At 39.0% G+C, this 27145-nt stretch overlaps 1 protein-coding gene and 1 long non-coding RNA gene across 3 annotated transcripts; both read right to left on the bottom strand.

Moving 5' to 3' along the window:
• Nucleotides 1–2852: 2852 nt before the first annotated feature.
• LOC104112430 (probable UDP-N-acetylglucosamine--peptide N-acetylglucosaminyltransferase SPINDLY) lies at nucleotides 2853–26251 on the bottom strand. 2 transcript variants are annotated; one of them, XM_009622356.4, is made up of 18 exons: nucleotides 26099–26251; nucleotides 25064–25493; nucleotides 22442–22603; nucleotides 22176–22351; nucleotides 21986–22061; nucleotides 21350–21478; nucleotides 20115–20234; nucleotides 19959–20027; nucleotides 19792–19873; nucleotides 19131–19225; nucleotides 13710–13774; nucleotides 11297–11495; nucleotides 10964–11158; nucleotides 9858–9952; nucleotides 9641–9776; nucleotides 9288–9505; nucleotides 3914–4041; nucleotides 2853–3711 (listed from the first exon to the last, which is right to left on the bottom strand). In XM_009622356.4, exons 2-18 carry the CDS (start codon nucleotides 25472–25474, stop codon nucleotides 3275–3277), a joined length of 2793 nt encoding a protein of 930 aa, XP_009620651.1. In that variant the 5' UTR covers nucleotides 25475–25493; nucleotides 26099–26251; the 3' UTR covers nucleotides 2853–3274. The 2 variants fall into 2 exon arrangements, with proteins under 2 accessions (XP_009620651.1, XP_009620652.1); XM_009622357.4 differs by having other exon boundaries at nucleotides 25064–25496; nucleotides 26099–26250.
• LOC138895049 (uncharacterized) lies at nucleotides 7472–9280 on the bottom strand. The gene is made up of 2 exons (XR_011409280.1): nucleotides 8896–9280; nucleotides 7472–8806 (listed from the first exon to the last, which is right to left on the bottom strand). It is a non-coding gene; the product is annotated as an uncharacterized lncRNA (long non-coding RNA).
• Nucleotides 26252–27145: the final 894 nt, after the last annotated feature.

Genomic DNA, 27145 nt, shown 5'->3' with positions numbered 1-27145 from the left:
TGCCCGCAAAAATTTAGGACATTTGAAGCCGACTTGAATTCATGAAGATGGTGAACTATAGCACACGAAAATATGGAATCGTCCTGAATTTATGTTTTATGACCCTAAAATACCAAAAATGAGGAACGATCATGTAAAAATCAATGACTATTGTTCATTAGGTCATTTTTTATGGGGCCGCAAATTTTAGAGATTTGGAGTTTGTCACCCAAATTCATGCAGGCATACAAAAATCTGGGAATTGTCCTGAATTCCTGTTTTATGGGCTTGAAACACCAAAAACCGAGGAACGGTCATGGTGAAGCGATAATTATTGTTCTTTAGGTCATTTTTTATGGGCACGAAATATTTTAGGAGATTCGGAGCCAGTCGCCCGAATTCATGCATATGGTGTTGGCTATAGCATACGAAAATCTGGGAATCGTCCTGAATTCATGTTTTATGGCCCTAAAACACCAAAAACGAGGAACGGTCATGGAAAAGCGAAGACTATTATTCATTAGGTCATTTTTAGTGGGCCCGCAAAATTTTAGGAGATTCGGAGTCAGTCGCCCGACTTCTTGGAGATGGCGTTAACTGTAGCACACGAAAATCTGGAAATCGTCCTGAATTCCTGTTTTATGGTCCAAAAATGCCAAAAAAAGAGGAACAATCATGGCGAAGCGATGACTATTGTTTATTATATCGTTCTTTATGGGCCCGTATAATTTTAGGATATTCGGGGTCGATCGTTTGATTTCATGCAGATGGCGTGAACTATAGCACACGAAAATCTGGAAATCATCCTGAATTCAGGGCCCTAAAATGCCAAATAACGAGGAAAGATCATGGCGAACGTTGACTATTGTTCATTATATTTTGACATTTTGGGGTCATGCAACACGAATTTATGACTATATCTACTTTTTCATGTGTATTAGTGCATGTTGATCTTGTAATTTTTTTGATGGACTCCGATTAGCCTGAAATTTTGTAGGTCTATAGGAAACGACCAACTGACTAATACTCATCGTTTCGCCATGACCTACGGGTTCATTTTTTGGCATTTAGGGTTCATGCTATACGGATTGTGAGTATATCCACTTTTTCGTGTATATGTACGTGCTGATTTTGTAGAATTCTATTGACGGACTTCGATTGGCCTTTAATTCGTAGGTCCATAAGAAACGATCAAGTGACAAATACTTACCGCATCGCCATAAATTTCGGGTTCATTTTATGGTAGTTGATGGTTAATACTCTGATTTGTGATTATATACACTTTTTCGTATGTATTAGTACATACTGATTTTGTAATATATTTTTGATAGACTCATATTGGCCTGAAATTCTATAGGTCCACAGGAAACAACCTAGTGATCAATACTCATCACTTACGCATAAATTTCAGGATCATTTTTTGATGTTTCGGGGTCATGCAATACAAGTATATGATTATATCTATTTTTCATGTATATTAGTACATGCTGATTTTGTATTAAAAAAAATTGACGGTCTCCAATTGGCTTGTAATTTCGTAGGTCCATAGAAAACGGCCTAGTGACAAATACTCATCGCTTCTCCATGACTTTCGAGTTCATGTTTTGGTGTTTCAAAGTCATGCAGTATGAATTTTTGATTATATCTATTTTTCCGTGTAAACATGCTGATTTTAGATTTATTTTTTTTGAACTCTGATTGGACCGAACTTTCGTAGAACCATAATAAACAGCCTAGTGACTAATACTCATATAACGACCCAGGCGACGTTCTTATATATTAGAGCTACATTTCCCTATTTACTGCATCCGGTATGTTTGTTATTTTGTGACTTGCGGGAATGGTTGGTTTGGTTTGGGAAAGGTTTGGGAGTGAACCGAAACACTAAGTTCCATTTTGGAAAGCTTAAGTTGCTAGAGTTGACCAAGGTTTAACTTTTGAATAGATGACCTTAGAATGGTGATTTGATGGTTTCAATAGATTCTATGGTGATTTTGGACTTAGTCGTATGTTCGGATTTGCATTTGGAAGTTCCTAAAAGGTTTGGACTCTATTTGCCGAAAGTTGACAATTTGAAGAATTTGAGAGTTGGTAGGTTTGACCGATAGTTACTTTGATGTTATCGGACTCCGATTTGTGTTTCGCTACATTGGATAGGTTCATTTAGTCTATTGGGACTTGTGTGCAAAGTTTGATTGAAACTCATAATGCTTAGGCATGATTTGGACGTGTTTAGCAAAGTTGGATAGTTTAGAAGTTAAGAGATGGATTTTGACCTTCGATTCGTAGCTTGAATGTTACTCATGGTGTTTTGAGCATTTGAATAAGTTTGGATAGGGTATTAAAACTTGTTAGTATAGTTAGATTGGGGCCGGAGGCTCGAGTGTGTTTCGAATTGATTCCGTACAAGTTTGGAGATTGTTAGTATTGCTGGTAACACTACTTGATATTACTTCGACATCTCTTATTTCTTCTACTTTCCGAAATCTAAAGTCTGATGATGTGGAGAGTTATGGTAACTGGCTGTGGGGCTTGATCAAGAATTCATGCCAGTTATGAAGATATTGCTCAAGCATTCTCCTAGTCTGTGAGTTCTTAAATTGTGGTTTCACTAATTATTCTGAACAACCCTATTTATTTTACACGGTAGTTGGTCGAAGGACTGATAAGTTTTGTGATACTAGAGGCGTGATTAACGTGAAGGGATTCGTTCAGCAACTGAAGACTCAAAAACTGACATCACCAACCATTCCTAGGAGAAGTTGACTATATAATTGATGATAAATGAGTTGACAAACAACTCAGCATTTAGAACTTCTCTGTTAGTCCGAATCCTCCAACCCGTTTGGAAGATAAAATTCTTAAAAGTTAAATAGAAAAAAGAAAATAACCGATCGTTCCACTAGAAAGAGGATCTGAGTCTGCTATACTTCTTACAACGGGAAGGGCATAAAATCCCACCTGAACTCGGGCAAGAGAGATATAACTAATACAACCCGTATCCTAATAACTACAATTCTATTTCTGGAACAAATAATAATTTCACTAGCCCTTCCAACATTCTTTTCCGAAAAAGAATTATGCCTGCACACTCTGCAACAGAGAAAATTGCAGCCATTAACCAAGTCAGTCGTTCAATTTAGCGCATAAGTGCCTCATAAACTATATGATACAAGAGGCTTGGTCTGATTTCACACACGCTATCGCAAGACTTGTTCTTGAATCTTGGCTTCTATTACCAATCATTCCTGACTTCTTCTAAACAGACAGACTCATTGATCCAACAACTCTCAACTCAGCTACCAGGATTACTATTTTGATTTAACTGCACCTTTTCTTCACCAGTAGAGGAGTTATTATATACCAAAGGTGGCATTGTAGTGAACCCATTCTCTTTAATTGACCCGTCTTTTGAAGCAGAAATCGTGGTTTTTTCCACTGACTTCACAGGTGACTCTTCGGGAACCACCGGCTCTGTTTGTGTCTGCTGCTGCTGTTGTAATAATTCAATGCGCCTCAAAGATGGCACATCTCCATCACAGTACCTGCGCCACATACTCCTGTATATTGACTCAAGATTTTGGGTGAACTGTGTCCCGTCACAAAGTGGTGATTTTGACATGAGTTCTCGAAGACTCATTCTCAAGTTCGACAGAGATGTAACATCTGAAGCCAACTGTATAGCCGACTCAACATACTCATCCTCATTCCTCGCCACAAGGTTCTGTAACCCTAAAATGCAAAATTGCCAACCAATTGTACAATGTGTTAGAACGAACTTGTGAATTTTCCCCTCGAACTTCTTTCCAGGGTCAACCCTTTTGAGATTTTTCACCCCCTTTTTGGAAACTATACTTTCATCAATTGGCAAATGCAAGCACTAAGAGTTCATAAGCAGGGGTAGAATAAAATTAAGATTAATAAACATACTTACCAACTGTCTTAAGAAGACTCACACCAACATTATGAGCGTGTATGGAACCTCCCATAGTGACACAAGGAACTCCCATGTATAGTGATTCACATGTGGTGGTTGTTCCAGCATAAGGAAAAGTATCCAAGCTACAAAAAGTGGATCATAATTACAAGCTGAGAATGTTTCCCTTTAAGAGCAAGCAATAGAGGATGTAGGCAAGTATGTCACCAAATCTTTATCATAATTGATAATTGTCTAACAGAATTTTTTGAGATGCCAGATTTTACACGGATAGGATACTTCTGAAAACCCCTACTGCTGAAAACAAGATATACCCCAGTCCAGCAACATGAAATTACACATTTTATGCACTTTTAATTAAGACTTAACCAAATTTGATAAAGTTATCATTTACCAAGTATCAAATGACCATTAAATATCTGACAAAATGATAATAGAACTGAGATAACCTAAGCATAACTATATCTAAAACTGCAGGAGGAAAAAACACAATATTATCATATCATATGTTTCAGGGAATATCCTTTTATTGAAAAAGGGCCAAAACTACCCGTATTGTTTGGTAAATGATTTATAGATACCCTCCGTCCATCTTTCAGTCCAAAAATGCACGTTACGTCCATATATCAGTCCCAAAAATACAAACGACGTTAGTTCTATTAATAAAATTGCCCCACGTCTAACAGTAGAATCGATGGACCTTCAACTTAATGGCATGTCACTTTTTTACTGGGCCACGTGGCAATTTCGGGCTGAAACCAAATGTGGGTTTAATTTCGACCCACTAAATGGATCCGACCCTGGTTTTTGTTACCACACCCACTCCCACTCACCTGACCAGCCCCCTTTCGTCTTCTCCATCAACCTCAATTCTAGGAAACGAACATGCCAAGATTCAAAGAATATATGGGAAATAGATGGACCTACCATCTTCAGCTGATTGGCAAATGTTTTCTCTCACTATCATCCATCAATACTTCGCCGGCCACTTGGTTAACCGTGACCTCGCCACCATTTCCCTTGTCACCACCCTCTTCATGCATATTATCTTCGGCTTTTGGACATGTCATTCTTTTTAGAAAATAGGTGGACTTAGGGTAGCAATAAAATCTTAACACCTATTTACAATGAAATCACATAGCATGGAGGTGGCAAAAGCATCAAGAACAAGCCACGAAAACATCAACGGTGTTTGCCGACCATATCTGAAAGATTCCGGTCATGTTCATGACTACTTGTCACTGTTGGTTTACCATTTTCGGCGAGGAGAACCGGTGGTTGCCACCATCGGTCGTGGAAGAATGGTGTCGATAGTAGCACCCTGGAGAGAGGAGGTTAGGTTATGAAGAACGTGAGAGAAAGAGAGGCGGAAAGGTGGGGGTATGCCGAATTTCCGACGGTGGCGGCGATTGGCCGGTGGTAACGCTGGCAGTGGTGGTGATGGAGGAAGAGAGGCTAGGAAGAGGATTTTGGGGTTTAGGTGGGTGGAAGTGGGTATGTTGGGTGATAAGGAAGAAAGAAAATAATTAGGCGGGTCAAATAAATTGGGCGGGTGTTATATCCAGTTTGGTTTCAGCCCGAAATTGCCACATGGCCCAGTAAAAAAAATGCCACATCATTAACTTGAAGGCCCACGGGCTCTGCCATTATACGTGGGGGCAATTTTATTAATAGAATTAACGTCGTGCATATTTTTGGGACTCATAGATGGATGTAATGTATATTTTTGGACAGACATATGGACAGAGGGTATTTGTAAACCATTTACCAAATAATAGGGATAGCTTTGACCCTTTTCCGTTCTTTTATTGACACAATCAGACATACTAGAACACTTAAATAAGGCAATTTTAAAATGAGGGTGATTCACAAAGACTTCCTTCTAATTCAGCGAAACTAGATGGACCTCCCCTGCCAAAAATTTAAGACCGATGGCGATTATATTTGGTAAGATTTGACAATATCATCCTTCCTTTAACGTGTCCATACAATTAGGCAACAATGAAAGAAAATTGTGGGGCATTACTTTCATGTTAAAGTTCCTTTTTGGCATTTCTTTCTTCTCTTATTTTTCCTTCTTTTTTTTTTTTTGTTGGCAGGTAAGGAAGGCTCTGTTTGTTTTATAAAGATTAAGACGTTTAAATCTGGATACACTTTTGCTTATTAAGATAATGTATCTAGATTCAAACACTGGATCACTAAAATTGCTTTTTCAGCATCTTCATCTGGATAAATTATCTTTATTCGAAAATAAATAAATAAATATATAGAATTCAAATAAATTACTACTAAGTACTATACCCACAAAGATATTAGAGAATATTAATTTACATGTTGTAGTATATTTTTTTATTTTTTTTTTGATAAACCACACTAAAACTAACAGCATGGCTGGAGGTGGTGGTAGCTAGTGACAATAGTTGTGAGGTGGTGGTTGTCGTGGTTGTATGGAGGAGGTTAGTGATGGTTGTGCAGTGGGGCAGGCTATGGTGGTTGTTCAATGGTGGCTAGAGGCGATGGATGTCTATGTGACTGATAGGGATGGTTGCGGTGTTAGGTGGTGGTGATGGTGGTTGTGTAGTAGAAGTTGGCGATACAGGTGGTTGGTGATACTGACTAGTGGTGAAGATGGTTGGTGATGGTGATTGTGCGGTGGTTGGTGGTGGAGGTGGCTGATGGTTTGGTGGTAACGTTTGACGGGCGAGGAAGTCACTGGTGTTGGCAGGTCATGGAGGTGGTTGACGGTGGTGGTAGTAAAAAGAGTTGTGCAAAAGGACATTTTAAGTAGACATTTTAATGATATTAAAACTCTGCACAAGATCTAAATGATTCAAACCTGTTGAGAGCTAACAAGTAGTTACTATGAAAGAATAAAAAATGCACTTAATACATATAGGGATGGCAATTGGGGCGGGGCAGGGCAACCTCACCCACTAAGATTTTGACCTGACCTGCCCCGTTTAACCTTGTTCCAAAATGTTGCCCTGCCCAATTGAGCCCTGCCCCGCCCTGCCCTGTTTAGATTCACTTTCATTGTTTTTTATTTTTTTTTATTTTTCCAGTAGTCTAAATTTTCATATGGCTTTGCTATTTCACTTGATACTTCCATTTCCTTTCAGTGGTTCAATTATCAGCCTGAATTCTTATGGAATCCATCTTATGTGGCTGGGGACTCCTATTCTGGAATAGGCGTACCAATCATTTCTCAACTCATAGGAAATGGTCCTTAAACAAAGTGCACTGTTATTTGCCTCCAAGAAACATCATTTGTTTATTTTCCCCTTGAATAATCATTCCCCATTTTTAAAATATATTACAGAACTAACCCTTATTTCTATGTCAGTTATATGCATTTTCAAAATTTATATGTCCAAATTCTATTATCCTTTAAAGGTAAATATCTCAAATTTGCGTTTGTAACATCCTCTAGCTACTTCAATGTATACTAATTAAGAACGTTTAACAATAACATGCAGAAGAAGGAACAAATCAACCAAAAATAGAACTGGAAAAAGCCATTATGATGAAATTTGACCAACAACCAAACACCGCAACTTAAAAACTTTTAATTATACATATAGTCAAATACATAGTCACGTACACAAAATCTTACATATTCAAGTACATATTTATCAATTTATGAAAGAAATTAAGAAATGGACAATAAAACAAGCAAAGAACGAATTGGGCCTCAGGCTACCTTATGACCCACTATTGGAACCAAGGGCTGACCTACAACCTGCCCTGCCCCATTAAGATTCTTCAAAAATGTAATTTTGCCCTGCCCTGCCCTGCCTGCCCCGCCCCATTTACTTGTTCCCCTGCCCTGCCCGTTTAGTGTTTGCCCTGCCCCGCCCTGTCCCACCTCAATTGCCATGTCTAATTGAACAATTAAGATTCAGACATCCATCACGTGCAAAACAGATAAGGCCTAAGAGCAGTTGCATAAGTGAGAGAAATAGGTCACCAGGTGGGAGAAGGCGGCATTGGGAGGGAGGCCTAAGGGGAGGGGAGAGGGAGTGTTGGAGTGAATTGGATTCGGCTGATCGACTGATTCTATTTTGTGTCCCTTTTTCACTTCCTACAGTTTTTAGTTAAATACAATTAAATCAGAAGCGAACTTGGAAAGAGAGTTATGAATTCTGGTGACAAGCTGCCATTTAATAGTCAAACTAATGGAGATTGATGGCAGAAAAGGTCCCTGCATACATACTCCCTTTTATTTTAATGGCAAAGAGATTTCATTAAAATCTAGCACTAAGATGGGGCTAGGTAAACTGTACAAGTGCAGCACTTAACAAGCATTAATCAAATACAAAATGTTTCTCAGCTTCCATGACAAGATATGCTGTGACTTACTGCTGACAGTCTTGCAGCAAATTTGCAAATTTGTACCCCCTCCGTTCCACTTTGTTTGGCACTATTTTCTTATTAGTCCATTCCAAAAAGATTGGTACATTCCTATATTTCCTTATGGGAAGCTTTTATAGCCACACAAATGCTATGACTTGTTTAATACCATATGTTTCAAAAGTTTTATAGCTACATAAAATGTTATGGCATACTTAGACCACAAGTTTCAAAAATCTTCCTCTCTTTATTAAACTTTGTGCCAAGCCAAACTACGACAACCAAATTGAAACGGAGGGAGCAATTAATAACACAAAGAGGTAGTTAACTGAAACACAAGGGAGCCCAACATTTAATTTAGAATTCCCTTCCAATGACCACTTGAAATAGTACGATAGTGAAAAATATTGGAAGTTAAACAATTCACAGAAGCAAATTGATAAATCACACCCTATGTGCAAGAAAAGAAGAGCATATGCATGTAAGGGTGCCCAAACCCCTTTAAAATATATTCCAGGGAGAAGAGATGGAGGTAGTAACCTACCTACCTCCTAGGTTACTACCTCCATCTCTTCTCCCTGGAATATTTTTTTTTTTTTTCCTTATCAAAAAGAGATGGAGGTAGTAACAGCAAACGTATTCTTTGAGTATCTTCAAAGTGAAGCCTGATACCCATATAAATTTGGAAGTGGAACTAAGAAAACAGCCTTATGAACAATTTACAAATGAAATCAAGAGCAGCCCGGTGCACTAAGCTGTAAATTGAAATCAAGGGCAGCCCGGTGCACTAAGCTCCAGCTATGCGCGGGATCCGGGGAAGGGCCGGACCACAAGGGTCTATTGTACGCAGTCTTACCCTGCATTTCTGCAAGAGGCTGTTTCCACGGCTTGAACCCGTGACCTTCTGGTCACATGGCAGCAACTTTACCAGTTATGCCAAGGCTCCCCTTCAATTTACAAATGAAATCAAAAGCTTAATTAGATTCTGAGTATAAGAAGGCCACATGACCAAGGGCATTACCTAATATCCATGAGGGAATATGCTTGCATATGATCATGATTTAGAAGGATTAATGGCAAAAGATCAACTCTCTGTGGCTCCAATCCCAACTGCTCTAGAATAGAAAGAAATCTCTGCCTCACACTATCGCAACAGAAAGGCTTGCACTTAACAATTAGCCGAGAATGCGGAACTGCACAAAGAATTTTTGCCCAGACTTGCAGCACTTTAGGTGTTATCTGTATTGAAAGCAAATCATCAGAATAAAAGAAGAAAGAGCCACAAAATCCTATTAAACAACACAGTTACCAATTCAAAAGCACGAAACAACCCCACCACATGCTTCTAAATGGCACTTGCTTCCTGATTAATACCTTGGCAAGATTGTTGAAGCTACCAAATGTAACAAAGCCATTGGATAAAGCAGGTGCTGGAGACACTGGCCCAGCTTCAGGAGAAGGTGTATAACAAAGAAAGCTATCCGGCAATCGAACTAACTCTTCCACGTGTCTGCCAATCAAATTGAAAGGATTAGCCACAAGACTGTCGTGTGGGTAAGATCAACATGAAAAAAACCTTTCTCCCACTTACTTCTGTTTTGTGTTAGGAGGGTCAGCCATAGCATCAGTGATTCTATAGTCAATTGTGGGCAAACCAGTTGTGTTAGGGTATCCAATCCAAGTCACCTAGCAGGAGAAATATATAGAACCATGAACACTGAGTAACAGCTCAAAAGTTCAGCCATAGCAAATAGATTAGTTAAGACTTCCTTCATAGCAGGAAGTTTGATACATAGAAGCAAGCTTCTAATTTTATCGGAGAGGGGGAAATTTTCAGTATGAAGTTCAAAGATAGGAGTGGTTGAATTAGCATGAAAGCAAGATGACACACTAGAATGAAGTACAACATCAAGTGTTTTGCTTTTGATAAGAATGACATCAAGTGTTTTTCTTTTGGTAAGTATGACATCAAATATGTTTTTCTTTCGATAAGTATGACATCACGTGTGCTTTCAAATTGTTCCCCAAATTTCAGAGAAGCTTCACCTTGATTTCAAGTATGTCTTACTGGACTAATTAACTTCCCAATTTCAAATGGAAATTTTGAGTTGACAGGCAAGCGTAGGACAGCTGTTTTATAGAGATATTCCAACCACCCATGTGATTCTCCTAGACTCCCAGTAGCACTGTTAACCATGTATCTTAGAACAAAATCCTCATATGACCAAAGAATGTAAAGTATGTATTTTTTCTTCATACTCAATAAGATTGACAATTTGGTAGTCATATGAAACTACTAGGCTATAGCATGGTCGAAAGTTACTCCAACATAATTCGCAATGAGATCCAATGCATACACACTCATACCTCTTTATTTCATGATGCACACCAAACCTCAAACATTCTTTTAGAAGAAGGGTGGTAATAGACAAAAACATCATGCTACACATCTATCTCTAATTGGTCAAGTCCTTGGGACTACCAATAAGCCTAATAAAAGAAAAAGAACCACTGAATTCCAATTTCTCAATTTACGCGAGACAACTTAACCATTCCCCATAAAAGCATTATTAAAAAAAATGAAAGGCCAGCTCTTTCCCTTAAAAGCCAAAACATATCTAATGTGGTGCAGTTAGGCCTCAGAGCAGCAATATTGAAACCAGAAACAACCAAGTTGGGGCATAAGATAAAGATCACCTGTACAGGCGCAGGTCGGCAAGCCATCGTTCCCAGTTTATTATTTGCAGTGTGACCTGTAAGTTCAACCATAATATCAACTTTATCTTCTCTAATCATGCTGGAGACCTTTTTCTCATCAATCCCGTAGATATCCCTCCAGACACCACCCTTTTTCAAGACTTTGTCCCTAAACCTGTTTGTTTTTGCATCTGCCTGCAATCCCAAACAAAGAACCATATAAAAGTATGTCTTAGTGATTTGTCCAAAGAATGCCTTAGTGATTTAATCCGAAGCATGAACTAAGCTGTCGCAATACAAAGACAAATGAGGATCAGCGATGGAAAAGAATACCTTTACAACAGCTGAATAAACCACCACCTTGTAGTTTGCGTAGTCGTGATAGACAAGTGGTGCTTCGATGAAGTATGAGACAGAGTGAGTAAAATAATCAGGAGACACATATCCAATCACAAGTGGCCTTTCCGGGACTTTTGAGTTGTCCCATGAAGTGTACTGAGGATATAATTTCATAAAACGTCGACCCCAGTCTCTGCAGTCACACACCTTACAGTTAGGATAGGCACCAAAAGATCCAGAAACAGAATCACACTAAACCAAATATACAGCCAACTATAGCTATGTGTATATTACCAATTGTAATGGCAAACGCCACCTGACATTTTTTCCATTATCATTAACGAGGTCATAGTAATTGGGATTTTGGGGGAGTCCTATCCATCCAAGCAGCAGGTGACGGAAACGGCAAACATATAGAAACATTACATTTTATGGTTAGGTACAGGACATACTTAGTAGAAAGCGCAAAGAAAAACTCCTTACTCATAATTTTCTAAGTTCTGTAAAAGTTGTTACTCTATGAGCCAGTTCTGGCCAAGATCCTCATTTCCTGACTAATCCAGAAACATGCAAGGCCATACCTCTCTTGCTGGGAGAAACTTGCTATCTCATTTCCCTTGAAAATTATAGCAGGTCATGGGGTAATGCTAACATCAGCAGATCTAACGAGAAACTTAAGGGCAGGTGAGCTTTATTGTGAGACTTAGGCAAAATTCATCCCCAAAATGTCACGATCACTGTGCCTGCTCCAACTACTGCTATTTCCTCCATTTCAATCACCTCTGTCAGGTAGACAGAAGATATCTACTAGGTCATCCGTAAGGTTATTTTGCATCATTAGGCACCACGGGTTCTTAATCTTATAAGTTGATCAAGAATCAGTGTTATCAACTGTTGGCACATTCTTTTTAGAAGGGAGATGCAGGGCTGGGAACTTCCGCAACTTCTAACTCTACTTGCCAAATTGGAAGGCTTCTCAGTCGAGGAAAATACTACTGATAGAATGAGATGAGGAAACTCCAAGATGGCCTTTACACAGTGAAAGCAGGCTACACACATTCTTGCTCCACCAATGATATCATTGATAGATGGCCTTGGAAATATATATATATATATGGAAGACTAAACTACCTAAAAATGTCTCCTGTTTCAGCTGGATAGCCCTAAATGAAGCATGCCTAACCCAGGATAACCTCAGCAGAAGAAGCTTTCGGTTGGTCAACAGGTGTTACATGTGCTTGCGGCAGCCAGAGTCCAACAGATATCTTTTTCTTTTTGTCCACTGCCCAATTGCAGTAGATATCTGTTGTATGTTCTTTTCCATCTTTGGTCTATGCTGGGTCATGCCACAGAACATCAAGGATGCCGATGAAAGCTGATCTTCATGGAAAGTAGATAAATCCATCATTAAAGTTTGGCAGATGATCCCTTCCTGTATTTTATGGTGTATTTGGACAGAAAGGAATTGCAGATGTTTTGATGAGATATCAACTCCTACTTACTCACTTAAGGATAGATGTTTTGTATGGTTATATAGTTGGCAGAACTTAGCTCCTGTAAACTGCCCTCGTAATATATTTTGGACTTTGTCAGCTCCTTAGCTTTAGCCTAGTTCCTCTTTTGTTTGTAGAGCTGACTTTGTCTTTAAGTTCTCTCTCTTTTGTACTACTTGCATCTTCTTGATGCCTTATACAAAATTCTATTACCTCATTAAAATAAAAAAAGACACATTCAAATTCTTCCTCACTCTTTCAGCCTACACATCTAACTTTCTTTATCCTTTTTGCCCAATTGTTTTTTTTTTTTGATGAAGTAATTGATTTCACTGATGGCATCAAGAAGATGCAGAATAGTTACAAAAGTAATGAAAATTGCTAGCTCCAATACAAAAAGGCAAAAAATCAGCTTAGTGCTAGGGAGAAAACAAAGTTCAGATAACTATCAGGAGAATCTACAGGGGCTAGATGAGCCCAACTAAATAAATGCACTAGGCAAAAAGCTTTGAGATACTGGACAGCAGTTGATATCCCATCAAAACACCTTCTATTCCTTTCATTAAAGATAGTCCAAGAAATGGCTGCAGGTATCATCTTCCATATTTTCCTGAAGGAGCTATTAACTTTCCAAAGGTTCCAGCTCTCACAAGCTTCCCCGAAGTTTTGTGGCATGACCCATTTGAGTCCAAAAAGAGAGAAAAACATATTCCAAAGACCTGCTGCGACTATGCAATGTAGAAAGAGGTGACTGTGTGACTCTGCATTCCTCTGGCACATAAAGCATCTATTAGCCATAAAGCATCTCTGCATTCCTTTTTCCCCAATTGTTAGATTCCCTTTTTTCCCATACTTAGGTAGCGTTTGCTGCATAATATATTATACAATAGCCACAGGTAGGAAGTAAATAAAACCTGTGAGCCTCATATAACTTGTCATCAGTTCCTTCATTTATGTAGTTCATGGCAAGTAACCGATTCTGCAAACACAAAATTATAGATATATGAGACAAAAAGGTGTAGTAAATCCAAGAACATTTTTCTAAGACGAGACTTAAAAATTGCCATCTAATATGCAGCATAATAAGTCATAATAAGCCATCTAATATGCAGCATAAAAATTGCTAATGTGCTAAAATTAAAAGAATGTTATGAAGTAAAGAGCTTCTCAATCTCAGGGCAATACTCAATCACTCAATTCACTTGGAGACACAACTGTTCCCTTTTATTTTTCAAGGATTTGAATTGGTCCCACTTTCAAACATATTGCATTTTGAACTTCTCATTTTGTCTTAAAGGACTTGAAATTTAACGGTTTATCCTGTCTGACAATTATTCTGAAGACAAGTATTGAACTTGGATAGGTTAAACCTCCATTAAAAGTAGCATCTAACAATCACATTCATCTATTGTTACATGAAAGGTAGTAGATAAAGGCCGGAGGTATTTCCCAAAAGCTACTAGTATTTAGAGCCTTGATGTTATGTGGATTGACAATACACCTAAAGCAATAACAAAGAGCTATCCATGTCACCATAGTGCAAAATGCATTTTTAGATAAAGATGTTGTAGCCTATTCAAAGGTTTTGAGGACCACGTGTAGGTCATGTTTGTTAGAATAGTTATGTTAATATATATAATTAGTTCTAGTCCCTTATGTAATAGGAGTAGGTTATGTGTTATGTATACATATAAATAGGGCTCATTGTAACATAGAATATTAATAATAGATTTTTCTCCCGTGCATTCTCACACGGTATCAGAGCATCGGTGAGAAAAGATCGTTGTGCGTCATTCCAGCGACATCCGGGAAGAAAGAACTCTATCACCATGCAATTTTCCGGTGACCTAAGTGACTGATTGCGTCATAGTCACTATTTATCAGTGTTGTGCAAAATCCAACACTACCACAAGGCTCCCAAGAGAGATCCGACCAAACCCCATAAAGATTCCCCGGAAAATACTCATCCACGCGTCCCCAAGCGCCTGTCGGAGATCTGCGTCTGTCACACACGCCGGCGCGTGTGCCCTGTTCCGGTCGGATTTTGAAAAACATTCTTTTGAACAGCCTGCTCGCCTAGTAATTCCAAGCCTATCCACACTTTTTTCTTTTTATTCCGATCACTTCGAGATTTTCTGGCGACCACACTGACTTTCCGGCGGGTACAGTGGTTTTTTTGACAAAGCTTCTTTTGGACAGATTTCTGAGGAGGTTATTCCGAGTCTTTTCATTCAAGTTTAATCAGATTCCGACAACCTTTTTTATTTTCCGGTGAGTGAACAAGTGTTTTCTCCACAAAAAAAAAGGGGGGGGGGGGTGTATGATTTGGCATTCCAAGGTTAACGATACAATTTTTTATCAAGAATTTGAGAAATTGGTTGTAGAAAAATGGGATCCAATACTATAAATAGTTGGATGGTTTCTCTACCTGATTATATTGAGTTCCTTCAGTACAAGCATGTAAACAGACATCTTCAGGGATAGATAGCTTCCGTTGTTCAAACATACAGTAGCGTGACTTGTGTCTTCCAATCTGCAACCTCTGAGTTTTGGGTCATTGATTCAGGTGCATCTAATCATATTTCTAGTGACAAATCTATTTTCACTACTATTTCATGTTCTCAATCTCTCCCAACAGTCACAATGGCCAACGGGTCTCAAACCATGGCAATTGGAATAGGTCAAGCAAGTCCACTTCCTTCCTTACCTTTAGATTCAGTTCTTTATGTTCCCGGTAGTCCTTTTAATCTCGTAGTCGTTAGACGCTTAGCCAAATCACTTAAATGCTCTGTTTTATTTCTTGATGGCCTTGTTTTTATACAGGAACGCAGTACAGGGCGGATCATTGGTACCATGCGTGAATCAGATGAACTTCATTACATTATCCTTGCAAAATGACATGGACTCGCATCTTGTCTTCCTTCAACAACTTGCCATGTTACTGATTCACCAGATTTATTACATATATGGTTGGGACATTCCAGAGTGGAGGGAACCAAAGACGTTGACGATCCTTCCAAAGGGAGTTGTTGCACTTGTTAGCGACCCATCATTCTTCCCTAAGTTGTCAAAGTCTGATCGAAGCGAGCAAGAGATAGAGGAATCCTCGCTCATAGATGTGAATTGAAAAAGCAAGCCCGAATTCCGTTGCATCTTGAGTCTTAAGAATTGGGTCCCTTAGCCCCTGGATTGGTGCGCAAGCAAAAGAAGAACAAAAAAGAGAGGCCTCTGATTCGGTGGACACAAGCCCTCGGGACTTGACATTTTCCACGGCATAGATCAAAGGGTCGTTCAGTTTGTCAAAACTTCAGAAAATGGTACCTGGCTTATCTCACTTGTCCACTCTAGAGTGTGAGTCATGTCAGCTCGGTAAGCATACTCGTTCCCATTTCCCTCGGTGTCTTGATAATCGAGTAGAATCACCTTTTACTCTAGTCCATTCAGATGGTTGGAGTCCTAGTCGGGTCAGTTCTACCTTGGGATTCCGCTACTTTGTCAGTTTCATTGATGATTATTCCAGGTGCACTTGGATATTTTTGACGAAAAATTGATCTGAGTTGTTTTCTATTTTCCTTCCACGCTGAAATTCAAAATCAATTTGGGGTTTCTATCTGCACATTTCGTAGTGATAATGCCCCAGAGTATTTATCTTCCATATTTCAGCAGTTTATGAACTCTCATGGGATTATTCATCAAACATCTTGTTCATACGCATCCCAACAAAATAGGGTAGCTGAAAGAAAGAATAGACATCTTATTGAAATTGCTCGTACCCTACTCATACAATCTCATGTTCCGTTGCGCTTTTGGGAGGGTGCAGTTCTTACATCTTGCTATCTTATTAATCATATGCCATCTTCAGCCCAGAATCAAGTTCCACTCTCTGTCTTGTTTCCCCACTTACCTTTGTTCTCTCTTCCACCCCGTGTCTTTGGGAGCACGTGTTTTGTTCATAATCTTACTCCAAGAAAAGATAAGGTAGTTCCTCGTGCTCTTAAGTGCGTATTTCTAGGTTATTCGAGAACGCAAAAAGGATATCGATGTTATTCTCCTGACCTCCAGTGGTACCTTATGTTTGTTGATGTTACCTTCTTTGAAACCAAATCATACTTCACAGATCACTTAGATATTTCTGAGGTGCTGCCAGTTCCAGCTCTTGAAGATTCAGTCACTATCTCCCGTTCATCTTCCTCTATAGCTCCAGTTGCAGTTCCACCACCTACAGCTCCAGTTGCAGCTCCACCACCTATAGCTCCAGTTCCACCACCCATAGCTCCAGTGCCACCACCTAGTCCAGTTCAACCTTCTACAGCTCCACCACTCCTGACTTATCATCGGCGTCTGCGCCCAGCATCAGGCCTAGCTGATTCACGTCCTGCACCTGACCCTGCTAATACTGCGGACTTGTCTCCTCTTAGTCAACGGATTGCACTACGAAAAGGTATACGATCCACACTTGATCATAATCCTCATTATGTTGGTTTAAGCTACCATCGTTTGTCATCATCCCATTGTGCATTTGTATCATCTTTGTCCTTTGTTTCCATCCCTAAGTCTACAGGTGAAGCACTGTCTCATCCAGGGTAGCGATAGGCTATGATTGACGAGATGTCTGCTTTACATACGAGTGGTACTTGGGAGCTTGTTCCTCTTCCTTCGGGTAAATCGACTGTTGGTTGTCGTTGGGTGTATGCAGTCAAAGTTGGTTCAGATGGCCTGGTTGATCGGCTTAAGGCTTGTCTTGTTGCCAAAGGGTATACTTAGATATTTGGGCTCGATTACAATGATACTTTCTCTCTCGTGGCTAAAATAGTATCAGTCCGCCTTTTTTTATCCATGGTTGTTGTTCGCCATTGGCCTCTCTATCAGTTGGACATTAAGAATGTTTTTCTTTACGGTGACCTTGAGGATGAGGTTTATATAGAGCAACCACCTGGTTTCGTTGCTTAGGGGGAGTCTAGTGGCCTTGTATATCGGTTACGTCAGCCCCTCTATGGTCTAAAGCAGTCTTCTCAAGCCTGGTTTGGTAAGTTTAGCACAGTTATTCAGGAGTTTGACATGACTCGTACTGAAGCTGATCACTCTGTGTTTCATCGGCATTCTACTACAAATCTCTGTATTTATCTGGTCGTTTATGTTAACGATATTGTTATTACCGACAATTATCAGGATGGTATTACTAAGTTGAAGCAGCATCTCTTTCAGCACTTTCAGACTAAGGATCTGGGCAGATTAAAGTATTTTCTGGGTATTGAAGTCTCTTAGACTAGCTTGGGTATTGTGATCTCACAACGGAAGTATGCCTTAGACATTCTTGAGGAGACAGGAATGACAGGTTGTAGACATGTTGACACTCCAATGGATCCGAATTCTAAACTTCTGTCAGGACAGGGGGAGCCTCTTAGCGATCATGCAAGATATAGGTGGTTGGTTGGTAAATTAAATTACCTCACTGTGACTAGACCTGACATTTCCTTTCCTGTGAGTGTTGTGAGTCAGTTTATGGATTCTCCCTGTGATAGTAATTGGGATGCAGTTGTCCGCATTCTTCGGTATATAAAATCAGCTTCAAGCAAAGGTTTATTGCTTGAGGATCGAGGCCATGAGCAGATCGTTGGATACTCAGATGTTGATTGGGCAGGATCACCTTTTGATAGACGTTCTACATCTGGATATTGTGTCTTAGTAGGAGGAAATTTGGTGTATTGGAAGAGCAAGAAACAGAATGTGGTTGCTCGGTCTAGTGCAGAAGCAGAATATCGAGCAATGGCTATGGCGACATGTGAGTTAATTTGGATCAAACAGTTGCTCAAGGAGTTGAAATTTGGTGAGATCAGCCAGATGGAACTTGTGTGTGATAATCAAGCTGCTCTTCATATTACGTCGAATACAGTGTTCCATGAGGGAACTAAACAACACATTGAGATTGTTGTCACTTTGTCAGAGAAAAGATACTCTTGGGAGATATTGCTACAAAGTTTGTGAAGTCGGATGATCAATTTGGAGATATTTTCACCAAGTCCCTCACTGGTCCTCGTATTAGCTACATATGTAACAAGCTCGATACATGTGATTTATATGCACCAGCTTGAGGGGGAGTGTTAGAATAGTTATGGGAATATATATAATTAGTTCTAGTCCCTTATGTAATAGGAATAGGTTATGTGTTATGTATACATATAAATAGGGCTCATTGTAACATAGAATATTAATAATAGATTTTTCTCTCGTGCATTCTCACAATGTAAATGCACAATGTTGATATCAAAACAAGGATCATGCAGAAAAAGTCATAGAGATTGGATAGCTCAAAATCATAAGAGAACAGGCAATACCTGGCCTGCATTTCGGGAATCAGGATCTATCTTGAGGCACTGCTCATATGCTTCAATGGCTAGAGATATATTTCCTGCATCCCTGTATAGAACTCCTGTACAGTTCCCAACAAATAGTTGATTATTCCATTAACCAAAGGAGTAATACCTAGACAGCTTCTACTTAATAGGATGAATAAATCTTCGAGTATTTAAAATATGCTTCTTCAAGGTTAATCACTTGCTGCCATAACTAAATGGACTACTTCGACAACCGTCCGAAAGCATGAAGGACATAAAAGATGGTGCTAACACTTTGGAAGAACTAATCGATAAAATTGATGGCTTATTGAGAAAGTTATCTCGCATTTGTGGATAATAACATCAGAAAAGTGGAATCTGAAAAATCGCTATCAATACAAAACCAACAAAGAAGCAGTTACGTCATAGATCTCTGAAGTCTGAATTAATGTTCTAGAGAAAGTAGCACCATGACAGCCTAAAGCACACAGTGAGAAAGTCAATTTTCTTCTTTTTTATTTTTCTCTCTTTTTTTAAGAGGGGCTGGGCGGAGCAAACAATATACAGAAACTGGAATAAGAAAGAGATAGACGACAGATGCAAAGAGAAACAAGAACAGGCCCTAAGTTTATACGCATAAAAGCAAGGTGGAAATAAGGACCTAAATTATTATATGCCTCTGCATATGTTGGGTTTGCAATGATAGCTTTCTCAATCATGCTAGCAGCAGCATCCATTTTACCCTGCGAGCAATCAAGAAAAAATTCTACTCACAACAGCACATATTAATGCTTACACAGACACTAGTTGATAGCAATCAATGTTCACCTGAACCGTGTAAACTACTCCGAGATTGTTTAATGACTGAGAAAAGTTTGGTTTGATTGACAAAGCCATCTGTGGAACATGAAATCACAAGTTGAATAAAGTATAAATCTCCTATGCCAACCCAAAAAAAAAAAAAAACATGCATAAGATGATTGCCTGATAACACTCCACTGCTTTATCAAGGTTGTCCCTGTCCTTGTATATCACTCCCAAATTGTTGCATGCTTCAGCACAATGTGGATTGAAGTGGAAAGCAAGTTCATAAAACACAATGGCCTGCATGTGAGAATAAATCACCAACTCCTTCACAATGTGATACGAACCAAGATATCCAACAAGAACGTTGCACTTCAATTGAGGCAATTTTTGCAATTGGGTGGTTACGTGTATAATTTGGCCATCAATTGAAGACTACACATGTAATTGGCGGCTATATTTGTAATTAGTGACTACTTAGATTCCTAGGTTTTTAGCTTAGGGGTATTTAGGTGTCTTGTTAGCTAAATACCCACCCTAGTATAAATAGTCCTTAAAGATTCCATTTTAGGGTTAGACTATTTTGTTGATCAATGTATCCTCTTTGAGAGATTTGAAAGTGGTTGCCATGGTTGAACACAACTTGCAAAGGTGTTCTTCAAGTGAAATTTCTTCACTTGAAGGTTTCCTATAGATTAGGTGTACCTAAAGGTCTTGTATTTGTTGGGTGATTGATTATATCAATTGTTTAATATTTACACCTTATTTGAGCCTAGACTCAATTTTTATCCTTTTATTCTTGTTTCTTTAATTTCTGCATTTTTTGAATTCATCACAATGGAAGCAACAACAATAAGTTTCTCATCAAGGAGAAGAAATGAATAACACGAGTGGAACGAGGGGAAAGAGTTTAGATATTGGAAGGGTACTGAAAACTAAACACTTGAGACACTACATACATATATTCCCTCCGTCCTATTAAATGTGGCCTTGTTTGACTGGCATGGAGCTTAAGAAAGAAAGACTGACTTTTGAAACTTGTGGTCTACAAGACGCGATAAACATTTTTGTGGCTATAAATCGCCTCATTATGGGTAAAATGGTTTCTAAATTATAAAAAGGTGTCATTCTTTTTGGGACAGACTAAAAAGAAAAGTGTGCCACATAAATTACGATAAAAGGAGTAGTAGAGTATGAACTTCAGCCGTTGCAAGCAGCAGAAATAAGTGCAATCCAAAAAATATGGCTCTACAAGGTTGACCTAGATACACCACAAAACTAAACCAACAACCTTACAGTTGATAACCCAACAATTCTTTTACGCACAATGCTACAGCCCTTATGTCAATTGCAAGAGCACATACTATTGTATGAGTTGTGATTAGAGATAAGCGGAGGGCCTTGCACAAAATTACCATGTCAAATTTCAGCATTTCACCATAGGCAACACCAAGATTATACATTGCATCAGCATAGTGCCAGTTGTAGTAAAGAGCTTTCTTGTAATATGTCACACCTTGGTTGATGTCTCCCTCCAATTTAACCTGAATAGAAGTACCAACAACTAATAAGCATGAAGAGAGTTTGGCAGTTCTAGAAGTAAGCTAAGAAACCAGAAAAAGCTCTAATTTGCTTCTTTATAATAAAGAAAGAAAAAGCTCTAATAAGTTAGAACTGCTATTAAAATATAAGAGCAGGTATATGTCTTCATGTTTGTTCACGATGGGTTGGGGGCAGTGAGGTGTCAATTGGAAACTTCTTATGCTGCTTGATTAAAATTTCAGTCTTCGTAGCAAGCAGTATCTTATCATGTTCAACATGAAGCAAAAGATAGTTGTGTGAACTATAAGGCAGAAAGTGAATGCGAAATGCTATTAAGCAAACCTGTGGTTACCATGTTCTTCACTATGAGAGTGCAATCTGGAATGTCTAATTAACAGTTAGGAAGACGATATGGCAATAGTAATAACTGCTAAATTTGTATAAAGTCTGACTTCGAAGGAGTTGAATGCCATTTAATGAAGTTAGGACTGTTCACAGACACTAATTACCTTTGTGCCTAAATCAGTCAGAGCAATTGCCATGTTATTCTTTGCAATCTCAAAATTCGGCGACACAGCTAAACACCTGAATAATAACGAGAAATAACAGAAATCAGATGGAAACTGCCAAATCATGTATAGCCACCTCACACTAAAGATAAACTTCAATCAAATAAAATGAATTTAACATTGTTGCAACCTCTCATAACAAGCAATTGCAGACTCCAAATCCCCACGATTTTTGTATATAACGCCCATATTGCAATAAGCTTCAGCATACATAGGCCGCTCTAGTGCAGCCTTCTCATAGCAATTAAGGGCCATGTCGTATTGCATCATTTCAGAATATACAACGCCGAGGTTATAATAAGCAGGCTGCGAGTACAGCACAACATGTTAAAATTGGGGCTTCCTTGATAAAGTCACGGTAACCAAAAAGTCAAATAGGCACCGGAAAATAATCACCGCATAGTGTGAGTCAATTTTGATAGCTTCATAGTATTTCTGAATTCCCTCCTGAGTGTTACCAGCAAGCTTCAGGCTGGTCCCAATATCAGTCAATACAATTGCAAGGCATTCTGCTGCTGGTTTATATGAGAGGTCAGCTTTAAGTGCTTTCTGATAGGACTGCATTGATTTAAATTCAACATAAAGATTAACTGAAAGTTATAAATGAAGCAAAAGAAGCTCTGATTAGTGATAAGCTTCTGATTCAAATTCAACATAAATAAGTGGATTATAGATGAGACAAGAGATAGCTTCGATTGGTGATAAGCGCCATCATAAAGATTAAAAGGTAAAGATTCGACAGAATAATTTAAAGCAGCTTGTGTGCAAAAAGAGCACACTCCATTACTTTTGCAATAAATTAATGAAGCTTGATCATCTGCTTAATTAGACATCCATCAAGTTCTGATCCTGATCACTTCCGAAATCTTTTAGTCTGCAGAGGTGAAGCAATGACATGTCCTGCCTAATCACCTCTCCCCAATACTTCTTTGGCTTACCCCTACCCTTCCTCGACCGCCATGGTCAACCTCTCACACCTCCTGACCGAGGCATCTATGTCTCTCCTTTTCACATGCCCGAATCATCGCAGCCTCGAGTCTCGCAACTTGTCCTCCACAGAGGCCACTCTCACCTTGTCCCTAATAACTTCATTCCTAATCTTGTCTTTCCGGGACATTCCGCACATCCATCCCAACATACTCATTTCAGCTACTTTCATCTTCTGGGCATGGAACATATTGACAGGCCAACACTCAGCTCCATACAACATAGTCGGTCTAACCCGTAACCACCACTCTGTAGAGCTTGCCTTTAAGTCTAGGTGGCACTCCCAAACATGCAAAAAAACGAAAAAGAAAAAAAGAAAAATGTGTGCGCATCCTCATGCCAAGATGCCTATTTGCAAGTAAAAATGAAATGATACTTAACACAATTTTGATAAATTCTTGTGAATGGTGCTTCAGAACCAATATCTTTTATAATTCCTCAATTTGTTTTTATAGAAAGTGCGAGCCAGCTTGCGGCTACCCCGACTTAATCCACTGGGTACCTCCTACCTTTTTTTTAAAATCAACCAAATGAAGTTTCACTGAAAATGCATCAACAAGATGCCTATTGGGGTACCTCCTAACTAATTTCCCTAACATTTTATGTTAGTACAGTTGAACATATGAAAGGTGTATTCCTCATGGCCAACAGTATAAAAAAAAATTATCCTTATCCAAGGAAAAAAAAAAAAAGAATGCACATACACAAACATAAACTAAAATAAGCTATCACAGACATTAATTTCTTTTACCTCAAAAAAAGAAGAAGTTGCTAGGAAAAGCTATCTGTAGGCAAAATGTCTATTATGGGGAAGGAAACATGCAACATATGAGCACAATATGTCCTCAATACCTAAAACTAGAAGCAAAATCGTATATCTCCCTATAAACTCACTGAAGGTAGCGTTACCTGAAATCCCTGTTTTCAGCCAAAGAATATTTCCGTCAGCAATTGAACATTTAAGGAAAATTGGTCTAAAGTTTGTTTCAAGTGCACAACATTTAGAAGCTCAATCAGTGCATTTCTACTCCACATCATATACCTTCCTGAACCTCATATCATGAGTATTACTTCTTTGAACCTATAATGTGAGCATGTGCCCTCTTTCGTGGCAGTAAATCCACCAATTTCAGAACTTCATAGTAATATATTATACTACTACTTCATACAATTTTGAATCTGTATGAAGAACATTTATACGCTTTTCACATCTCCCACCAATATTGAAGTTCTTTTTTTCTGATAAAGTAATGTAATAACTTTATTAATAAACTGCAGCACTAAGGGGCACCAAAAATGTAAGAGATCATGTCTGGACTCAACTCCCTCGAGCAAGCAAGGAGTCTTACGAAGTTCAGTACAGTGTCACATTATTTCATGTACCAGAAACAAATGTAGTTAGCTCATTCAAATCATTCTTTCTTGTATGAAAGTCAAGTAAGTTCATAAAAATGTGACTCAATAAGTATATAATACGAGGCTAACAACTAAATTTAAGTTTAGGTACGTTTCCTGGGATGTGCTTAGATTTCAATCCTCAGGTGTGCTTAAATTATAAGCATTAAAAAGAGGACAATGTGGACCGGAGTTAGAGGTATTTAGGGGTTTCACACAAAGAAAGTGAAGGAATAGGAGAAGGGGCAATGCCCAGATTCACGTATGAAGTCATCTGTCATCTATTAAGAGCGGATAAGAGCCTCATGTATTACATCATCCACAAAAGCTGTAAGCACTTCAAGCCTTCTTTGAAACAACATTAAACTCAGCAGAGAATTTCTTGACTCCAACTTGAATTACTCACCAGAAAGTTTACATTGGTAATTATAAGCTGAGATTATCGGACTTGCAGTTTGTGTTAGTCACAACTATCAAAACAAGGGATCATGAGTTTTTAACACCAGAAGCTCCACTATATCCATAACAGGAATTATGCCAAATGTGATCATCATATTTTTTTACTACCACTAAATGTACAGTAAAAGATCAGATGAGTTTTGTGAAATACCAGTAAAAATAACTTCATGCACATACCTCAGCAGCCTCGACCAGACGACCCTCATCTTTGTACAAAACTCCACAATGAGTGAGGGCACACGCATTTTGTGGGTCCAACTTGACAGCTTCAGCAAAACTTTCAAAAGCAAGCCGCCCCATGTTCTGCATCTGCAGGCAAATACCTTTGCCAATCAGAGATTCAATACTCCCACTATCCTTCTGCAACACACTCTCATAGATAGCAAGTGCATCAACAAACTTGTTCCTAGAGCGAAGAATATCTGCATACGTGATGGCATCCTTCCCTTCAAAACTCTTCTTTATAGGACTTATTCTACCAGGAGAACCTTTGGAACCAGAAGAAGATTGCGCTCCCTTCAGAAAACCATTGTTACCAAGTGGGTCACTTTCTTTCCCATTCTCAACATCTTTTTCCGTCCACGCCATCTAAAGTCACTTCTTAAACCTGCTAAAGAAAAACTAGCTTCTTTTAGAAACAAGAAAGTCGTGTTAAGCTGTAAGAATCCCCAAAGTGAGGTTTAACATCTAGTTCACAGACTCCTAGACGCCATCTATTCACCTTCAAGTATTTCTCCCTCACTGCTCCTATTTTTAACTTCTGACCATAAATAAAAATTACTAAATTTTGAGCACAATTAGGTTTTCCTGGTGACTATGAACTACGTATTGCTCTCATGTCATTCTTGATGAACATGTATCAATTACAAACAACAGCAAAATGAATAAAGCTTGAACTTTTAGAACCACAAAACAAAGGCTTTAAAAATTCAAACACCCTAACTGGGCAATAAATGAAATAGTAGTAGTACATTACTATCAACAAGTACAATTAAAGAAAAAACCTCAAGTGGTACAAAACCCCCATATATCAGTTAAACCCGTAAAAACTAAGTCTTATTTTTTCAAGAATCAACATACAACTAAAACTGAACATAACCCCTCTATACAAAACATGAACTGATCATGATTAAAACAAAAGAAAACACTCGACAAAATTAGGGCAAAACACTTTAAACCACCACATACAAAAAAAAAACAGAATATACAAACCTTAGTTGTTCAATCACTTTCAAAGCAGTGATACTTTCACCATACTGTTTCTGCTAGTGTGGTGGTAGGAGGAGTGGAGTATGTGTGCGCGCGCGCGCGGGGGTATATATATAAATATAGATACAGAGTTGGGGAGGGCCAAGTGAGGGGGTTTGGGGGGGGGGGTTGGGTAAGAGGGCCTATTTCCGACACTGAGGTTTGATGTCTGCCAAAGCACCGGAGCCCCTGGGGTTCGTCCATTAGCTACAATGGCTCCATATACAGAACTGACTTTTATTAATTACCCTTACCTGGTGACCTATTTACGACATTGCCACTAATTTTTTTTTTCCTTTTCTTTTTTTCTTTTGTTGTTCGCCGCGTGAGGGGCGTAGACACACATATACAATTTAGGATTTTTTTTTTTTTAATAGTATTTCATTTGACCTCCCATTGATCGGTCGCGAGCCGGTGTTAACGAGAGATTGGAAGTTTGTAGACATGCTCTTGAGTCTAAGAGTTTCAAGTTGAGCAGGACGAAAACAGAATATTTGGAGTGTAAGTTGAGCGCTGAGTCGGGGAAAATGGGCATGGATATGAGGCTTGATTCGCAGATCATCCCGAGTAGAGGCAGCTTCAAGTACCTTGGTTTGGTTATCGAGGGGGAGGGGAGATCGACGAGGATGTAATACACTGTATTGGGGTAGGGTGGATGAAGTGGAGGTTAGCATCTGGAGTCCTGTGTGACAAGAGAGTGCCACAAATACTCAAAGGTAAGTTCTATAGAGCGGTGGCTAGGTCGGCCATGATGTATGGGGCTGAGTGTTGGCCCGTTAAGAACTCACATATCCAGAAGATGAAAGTAGCATAAATGAGGATATTGCGGTGGATTTGCGGGCACACTAGGATAGATAAGATTAGGAATGATGATATTTGGGAGAAGGTGCACGTGGCTCCCATTGATGACAAAATGCGGGAAGCGAGGCTTAGATGGTTCGGACATGTTCAGAGGAGAAGCCCAGATGCTCCGGTACGGAGTTGTGAGCGGCTGGTTGTGGAGGGCACGAG

Source organism: Nicotiana tomentosiformis, chromosome 7, assembly GCF_000390325.3.
Source record: "Nicotiana tomentosiformis chromosome 7, ASM39032v3, whole genome shotgun sequence".
NCBI classification, from domain to species: Eukaryota; Viridiplantae; Streptophyta; class Magnoliopsida; order Solanales; family Solanaceae; genus Nicotiana; species Nicotiana tomentosiformis.
The sequence above is the reverse complement of the archived record's forward strand: the minus strand, read 5'-3'. Positions and strand labels throughout refer to the sequence as shown.

Coding starts and splice junctions, on each gene's coding strand:
- LOC104112430 (XM_009622356.4), bottom strand. CDS start 25,474: ATGGCGTGGACGGAAAAAGATGTTGAGAATGGGAAAGAAAGTGACCCA. Junction 22,604..25,063: donor GTCTGGTCGAGGCTGCTGAG/GTATGTGCATGA, acceptor AAATCAATGCAG/TCCTATCAGAAAGCACTTAA. Junction 19,226..19,791: donor AGAGGCATATAATAATTTAG/GTCCTTATTTCC, acceptor GGAACTGTACAG/GAGTTCTATACAGGGATGCA.